Source organism: Peromyscus maniculatus, chromosome 20 (genome assembly GCF_049852395.1).
Source record: "Peromyscus maniculatus bairdii isolate BWxNUB_F1_BW_parent chromosome 20, HU_Pman_BW_mat_3.1, whole genome shotgun sequence".
Classification (NCBI taxonomy): Eukaryota; Metazoa; Chordata; class Mammalia; order Rodentia; family Cricetidae; genus Peromyscus; species Peromyscus maniculatus.
In genome coordinates this window covers 53,062,330-53,070,365 of record NC_134871.1, presented here as the reverse complement: position 1 = coordinate 53,070,365, position 8,036 = coordinate 53,062,330, and the positions used below count along the sequence as shown (strand labels likewise).

The window sequence follows — 8,036 nt, the reverse complement described above, 5'->3', positions numbered from 1 at the left end:
CTGAGTTCTGGAGCATCAACTCCCGCCCTCATGCGTGCGTGACAAGGGCCTATCCGCGGAGCCCTTGACTGCGCTCCTTTGTCTGAATGCAACCGCATCTCATCTTCCTTCTGGGAGACTAGAGTGGAGCTCCACGTTGTCAATCACTGCTTCTCAGCACCCCAAAGGTACAAGCAGCTGCCCTTGGTACCAGCACTGGGGACGCTGAAGCAGGAGGCTCACTGCTTCAAAGCCGAGGCTACAAAGGGAGGCCCTTTCCTATCCCCGCCCCACAGCAAATAAAATGCCAGTGCATCCTGCCTTCTGTTGATGATAGTTCGCGCCCTCCCAAAGCGGTCCTTGTTTTCTCCGGTGCATTTAACCTTGTCTCTTTTCCTCCGATGGCTGCAGTCTGACTTCCCATATCCATCTGTAAATCTTCCTTTATTGACCTCACCGAGGCATCACTGACCTCTTGGGTCTGGGGCGTGGTATCACCTATCAGCTATTCTCTGCTGCCTGGAACCCTGTCCGCCATGGCTTTCTAGATCTCTAAGCAGAGGTTCGTTAGGCCCCTCCCACTCTACTCTTCTAGATAAACCCCATCAGTCCGTCGCCAGTCTTCTCCACAGCCCCATCTACTGTGCTGATCTGTCTTTGAGTTTCCCGTTCCAAGCTTGGTGGCTTCCCAGCTGGTTCTTTTCCTTTTTTTCCTTGTATCCCTGACTGTCCTGGAGCTCTCCATGTAGACCAGGCTGACCTCGAACTCAGAGATCTGCCCGCCTCTGCCTCCGGCCAGCTGGTTCTTTTTCAAAGATGACTGCTCTGTACAGTCTCTTAGTCCCCGCTTGGTTCTTAGAGATTTCCCTTTCTTTCTCAGAAAAAGACACAGGAATCATCGTGTTTCGTTTGTTTGTAGTCCCGATGTGACCATGTCAGACCCCAGGGCTGTGAGGACTCACCCGTACTGCAGCCCGTTTCCAAGGCTCTTCCTTTCTGTCCTGTGACTTTGTCATTCTCCTGCCCTGAGCTGCTCACTGTCTTTGGAAGCTGCCTCAAGGACATGCTGTCAGGTGGCACTGTAGCTTGTGTGTGTGTGTGTGTGCGTGTGTGTGTGTGTGTGTGTGTATCACTGTAGCTTGTGTGTGTGTCACTGTAGCTTGTATGTGTGTGTGTGTCACTGTAGCTTGTATGTGTGTGTGTGTCACTGTAGCTTGTGCGTGCATGTTTTATGTCTCTTTATAAAATCTAAATTCTGCAAATGAGATAAAAGCTGTATTTGACTTTCTAAGTCTGTTTTAATTTTCTTAATAGGATTCTCTCCGATTCGGTCCACTTTCTTTTTTTCTTCATCACGGAGGGTAGTTTATTCAAGTTCCCAAAACAAATCAATTATTCTGGATTTGAATTACAGATCTAAGACAAAACTAAAATATGAAAACAAATAGCTTCCATTCAGTGAGAGCTGAAATCAGTGAAGACATTCCTAACAACTGAACTTCTTTCCCATGAACGCTTTCCAGTTTTTCTTTCTTTTTTGTGTGATTTTTCGAGACAAGGTTTCTCTGTGTAACAGTCCAGGCTCTCCTGGCACCTGCTTTGTAGACCAGGCTGGCCTCGAACTCACGGAGCTCTGCCTGTCTGCCTCCCGCAGGCTGGGATTAAAGGCACGTGCACCAACTTTCCAGTTCTTGAGGGTCTACCAGGCTAGGCCCTTCGCTGCTTTGGCTCTGCTTTTCCCCCGTTTTTTTCTCTCTCTCTTCGCCTTCAGTTTTTTCCTCTGCCTCTGGTTCATCCACACTGGGTACTGTCCATGCTGGTCTAGAAGGGTCTTCTTGTTTCTCTTCAGTTCATTCTCCTTTTCATTGTCCACCGCACACTGCGTTTTCTCCTGACACTGTTTGGGGACCACCACAGTTGCTATGTCTTCGACATCTTTCATCAGAGCATCACCGTCAACTCTGAGCTCCCTTGGGGCATTCTTCTTCCTCTTCTCTGCCCGCATCTTCCGTTTCCACCTACTCTGTAAGCTTTTAGCCATCCATGCTTTACCTGAGAAACACGACTGACTGCACGCCACACGTAAGACACCAGCCTCGGTCCACTTTCTTGCAGATGGCGTAACTCCGTATTTCTTCATGACTGAATGCAATCTCCCCTGTATTCACACCGCATTCTCTGCATCTGCTCCTGCATTACTTCCGGGTTAGCTGGTGAGGCTAGAGCTGCAGCAGTGGACATGCAAGTGTCTCTGACATGCCGACTCAGGCTCCTTCTGGTAAATAAGCAGGGGTAGTGGAGCTATGAATTCAAACTAAGGTCAAGTGAGAAGCAGCTAGTGAAGGCGATTATGAGGAGGGCTATGTCCCCTTCAACCCCATGTTGAGGGCAGAACAAGCAGGTTTTCACTCTCTGCCCTTCTGCAAGGTGAAGTTTCTTTTTCATTCTTCCCAACACTCTGGACATTGGCCTCTGAGGGGCACTGGCATGGCAGACTCCCGCTTTGAATGGCCATCAGCCTCTGAGGGGCACTGGCCCGGTGGACTCTCGCTTTGAAGGCATCACCTCTTACCTCCCCTTCACACACGCAGTGACATACTGTAGCTGTGGTTGTTACTGATTCTGCGGGAGTTGTGTTCCCTTTGCGTGAACTCCCCAGGACCAGGAGGAAGGGGCCCTCAGTGTTCTCACCCCAGCATGGCTGTGAAGGTACCTGAATAGAGCACATAGACTGAAGAGGCGAGGATTATTAGAGCCAGTTGGAACTCCCAACCCAAAAGAGAACATCAAGTTACAACCAGGGCCCTAGGCCTATCTCCAGTGTCCCCCAACTGCTAGGGGAAAGGAGGGCGTTTGTATTTGATATGTGCCCTTTGCTCAAGGTCAATCATGGTTTTCCTTCTGTGCTGAGGACCACATTTAACCAGGATATAGTCACAGGAAGTTTCCAAATGGACCTGTTTAATGAAAGACAGACAGACAGACAGACAGATCGAAAAAGGGCTGGAGAAATGACTCAGAGAGGATACTCTTCTAAAGGTCCTGAGTTCAAGTCCCCTACACTCACGTGGTAGTTCACAACAGTCTATAATGGGATCTGAGGCCCTCTTCTGGGGTGCAAACATACATTCTGGGGTACAGACAAAGCACCCATTTACAGAAAGTATATAAATAAAAAGAAAGAGAGGGATTGTTTTTTTTTCCAGGCCTAATGGCATAAGCTATAACCTCAGCCACTCTGGAGGCTGAGGCAGGAAAACTAACTACAAGCTTAGACGGGCCCTGTTTCAGAATCAAAAGGGTGTGTGTGTGTGTGTGTGTGTGTGTGTGTGTGTGTGTGGTTCAGTGGCAGAACTCTTGCCTAGCACATTGGGGGGGGGGGCAGGGTTCCAGCTACAGCCCTGCCAGAAACGAAACAACACAAAGTTGAATTTTAAAAGCTTCAATCTCATAACACTGAAAGGGAACAATGTAAGCCTGTCTCACACCAACCAAACTTGGGCTGGTGGGTATTAGAGGCCGGAATCCGGAGGACTGCGAGAGAGGAAGCGGGATTGTCTGGTGGGCGCCAACACCTCAGCCCTCATTTTTCCTAAAATGGAGCCCTCAGCCCTGCTCCCTAAATATCCCCGGGTCTTTGAAGCCCTCCCTCCCGCTCCCTCCCGCCTACCGTCACACTTCTGACTCAGAGGGGAAAATAACCCAACAGCAATCCGTCTTCCTCAAGCGCTGCCTGAGAGCTTCGAAGTTTTTTTTCACAGCTGAGTTATTTCTGATCCTGGTTCTGGCAGAAAGAAATCTAGAGCAACAGAGGCGCAGGGGAACGTTTGGAAGCCGCGCCAAGCCAAACAGTGTCTAAAAGTCTACAGCCGAGCTGCCAGCCTAGGGGAAGCGTGTTTCCACTCACAAAAAACACCTAAGATGGCCTGGGATGTGAGATCGGGGAGAAGGCGGGCTGGGAAAGAAACGTTCTAGCTCGGGTGGATAAGGTGGCCTCCAGCCCTGAGCGCGCGGCTTTGCACACCGTGCTGAGAGCCCGCCAAGGACCCTGGAGGCACAGCAGGGCTCTGAGGCCTCTGGAGGCAGAAACCTGAAAAAGTAGGGTGGGGCTGGGCAAGCCACCTGCCCTGGACTCCACTCCTGTAGCCAGCCAAAATGAGGTCAAACCTCAGGAGTCCGCCCACCTATGGAGTAAACGTTGTTATCTATGCCTCCTTACAGAACCAGAGGGCCAAAGCAAGTTCCGAATGCTTCCCGGCTACTTGGTACAACAGAGGGCATTGGATGTTGGACCGATGTTCAAAAGATGATGATGGGTGGGGATGGTGATGATGGTGATGATGGTGATGGTAGAGATAAGGGTGATGGTGAGTGAGGGTAGTGGTGGTGGTTGATGGTATTAGTAGTGATGGTGATGGCAGAGATGGCGATGATGGTGGTGAGTGTGATGATGATGATAGGGATGGTGTCACGGTGATGGTGATAAGGGGGATGGTGGTGACGGTAATGGCAATGATAGCAGTGAAGGTGGTGACGACAATAACAGCAATGAGGAAATGTGGTGGTATTGTGTTCCCTGAAATATTGTGCACACTAATAAACTTATCTGGGGTCAGAGAACAGAACAGCCACAATATTAAACATAGAGGATAGGCAGTGGTAGCACATGCCTTTAATCCTAGCATTCCAGAGGCAGAAATCCCTCTGGATTTCTGTGAGTTCAAGGCCACACTGGAAACAACCAGGCATGGTGACACACACCTTTAATCTGAAGAAGTGAGTCTTTAATCCCAGGGACTGATGACAGATAGCAGAAAGGTATATAAGGAGTGAGGACCAGAAACTAGGGACCTCTGGACAAGTGAGTGGATGGGTGGGTGCTGAGAACCCCAGAACCCCACCCCACCACATCCTGGAGTATTGACTCTGGCTTTACCATCCAGAGAAAAATAGGAAAGCTTGTTCAGGGAGGCTCTGCAGCCCGGGGGGAAAGGACTTTCTGAACATCGCCTTGGTGAATCCTGAATCCACCCAGGTTCTGGGCTCCTTGACAAGCTCACCTTAGACACTTCGTATTTGGGGACAGACCAAGCAGTGACTGTCCCTATGAACAGACAGCAGGGAATCCGCAGGCAGGGGAGGAGAGCCGTGCGCCAGAACAAACGATCATTAGAAAATAGCTTACCGAACAGTGTCTGCAACGATAATGCGGCCGAGCCTGGCTACCAACCGGTACGAGACCAGAGTGAGGAGTCCTCTCCATGGGTGAGAGCTTGGGAGACACAGGCAGGGTCCTCACTCATCACGGATTCCAGATGTGGGGGCTGGAATACCTGCTGACATGGATCTCCAAATCGACTCTCCTGCAGGTCTCTGAGCGTCTTTCCCAGACATAGGCCCAGTGAGAAAGGAAGAGTCACATTCTGGGATGGATGGACCACAGTCAACACTGAGCATCCCTACCACCTTGGGTACCATCTCCAAAGGAAAAGAAAGCACTTGAGTTACCAGACACGCCCCATGAAGGGACGCTGTCTTCAGCTCTCTCACACCCTGTCCACCGTCCACTCGGGGTCACATTTTTCACAGATTTGGGGGGGGGGTTGGGTTCCTGACTTTTTGAAGTTTTGCATACAGGAGCAGTGCTAGGCAGCTGTCTTGTGTTCCTAAGGAAAAAGAGGCTGGGGGGTTCCTTAGGGAGCCCACCCTTGCTCTGGGAGAGCTTCATTAAGGCACAGATGATGGAGCCCTTGGCTCTGGGCACAGCACTCTAGGTCATAGTACAGAGTCTTTGGCCATGGGTTCAGCACCCTTAACCATAGGTTACAGAGCCTGTGGCCATGGATACTGCACTCTTGGTGTGGGTTATAGAAGCCCCTAGTGTGGGTTGCAGCACCTTTGGCCATGGATCACAGCAAAAATAGTACCCGGGAAGCTGGCCTACCATATGTGGGGCTAACAACGACAGCAGGGGACTTCCCTTTACTGTTTGATGCCTATACTTTATTTAAGGATACAGCCCAAGGCTGGCCACAGTGACTCAGGCCTGTAATCCCATGATTTGGGAAACCCTCAGAGGCAGGAGAATTGCCATGAGTTCAAGGCCAGCCTGGGCTACACAGTAAGACATAGATTTTGTGTCAAAACAAACACACTCACAAAAGCTATAGCCACCGGGCAGCAGTGGCACACACCTTTAGTCACAGCACTCGGGAGGCAGAGCCAGGCGGATCTCTGTGAGTTCGAGGCCAGCCTGGGCTACAGAGCGAGATCCAGGACAGGCACCAAAACTACACAGAGAAACCCTGTCTCAAAAAACGAATAACAAAACAAAAAGCTACAGCCAACCAATCTGTGTGGATGACTGTCACCTGAAATGTTGAAGGGATTTGTCCAGGAACATACAGCAACAAAGGGAGACTGGAAGCCAGCACACAGCTCCAGGCTCTATGCCCATAATCCAGGGAAATGGGAGGCTGTGTGGAGAGGTCTGAGGAGAGAGACCAGCAAAATCCACCCCAAGATGAGGAAAAAAAAAAAATCAACCAATATGCCAGACAGGAAAGGTGGTCAGCGATTAAGCACTAACCGTTCTTACAAAGGACCTGGGTTTGATTCCTGGCACCCACTTGGTGACCTGCAACCATCTATAACTCCGGTCCCAGGTGATTTAGGGTCCACTTCTGGCCTCCTTGGGCACCAGGCACACACGTGGTGCACAGACGTACCAGCAAGCAAAATACCCGTATATATAAAGTAAAACCAATTTTTTTAAATTAAAACCAAAACAACAACAACTACAGTCATGAAACAACATTATTCAATAGTCCAGAAGCAATAGGAGGGGATGGGCAGGTAACTGCAGTGTTTTTATTTTGTCTTTTTTTTTTTTTTTTTTTTTTTGACTCAGGGTCTCACTATGTGGCTCTGGCTATCCTGGAACTCTCTAGGTAGACCAGGCTGGCCTTAAATTCAGAGATCCATTCACCCCGCTCTGCCTCCACAGTGCTGGGAGGAAAGGCATGTGCCACCACACCCGACAACCACAGTGTTTCCTGGCAAAATTTGCCCACATTCGGTTGACTAAAATAAAAGCCAAAAATAAAGGGGGAAAACTTTTTTTTTTCTGCTCTGAGGCTAAGTTTCAAGCCAGTGCATGGCCTGAGATAAGGGGGACCCACCTTCTTGTCCCCACCTTGACACTTGACCTTTGACCTGAAAAGCACTCCGGGCCCTGTGGCCTCGCAGGGAAGTGACATTTCCCATTGACCCCATCTGCACCTATCTGCCTAGTCATATTTGTCATCCCTGTCAAGGACAGCTGGACTCAGAGCAGCACCCACTCAAGGTTGCCCTGTGTCCCTTCCGCCCAGGCCCGACCTGCCGGTGACATGTGGCCCTCAAGAGACACCCCCCACGTCTGAAGTCACAGACAATGTAGAACCCATACTCAGGATACAGGGCCCTTCTTTCCACCTTCAACCACACGATGTCACCTCTCTCCAAGCTAAAGGGGTCTCCCTGGCCCTCACCCCTAATTCTCCCTGCTCTTATTCTCAGAGGAGGATGGCAGCCCAGTCCCTACGGAGTCACAGGTGACAGTCCCCAGAACAGACGTCTGAGACAGACGTTTAAGGGATATAGTATACACCTCTGGCCCTTCTCCCTCTCCAGGTCAGTCTCAGCCACCAAAGTCACCCTGGAAGGGATTTAGTTCTCCTGTGGGGATTTGACTCCTCAGGGCCTCCTTGTTCTCTCACAGCTGGGCTAATGGGGGCATGCCATCCCGGCTGTCCCAGCCCACGCAGGCATTTCCACCTTCTTCACGTGAGTCATGCCTGTTTAAGGAAACGAACGGGTGACAAATCCAAAGAATATTTTGGGAAACAGGAGCGATCGGATCTCTTGGGTGTTGAGGGAGGTGTGACAATGTCTCCCTTGAAACGGCAGAGCAGGCATCAGCTGGACAGAAAAGAACTTGAAAGAAGACACAGTTGTCAGCATGGGACAAAGATTGAGAACGGAGCTGGGGAAAAAAAAATCAATCCAAGGGCTAG

The 8,036-nt window shown here is 50.3% G+C and overlaps 1 protein-coding gene across 1 annotated transcript; it reads right to left on the bottom strand.

The window, feature by feature from the left end:
* Window positions 1-1,678: 1,678 nt before the first annotated feature.
* LOC107401607 (protein LLP homolog) lies at window positions 1,679-2,020 on the bottom strand. The gene has a single exon (XM_015998753.3). It carries the CDS (start codon window positions 2,018-2,020, stop codon window positions 1,679-1,681), a length of 342 nt encoding a protein of 113 aa, XP_015854239.1.
* Between the last annotated feature and the right edge of the window lie 6,016 nt (window positions 2,021-8,036).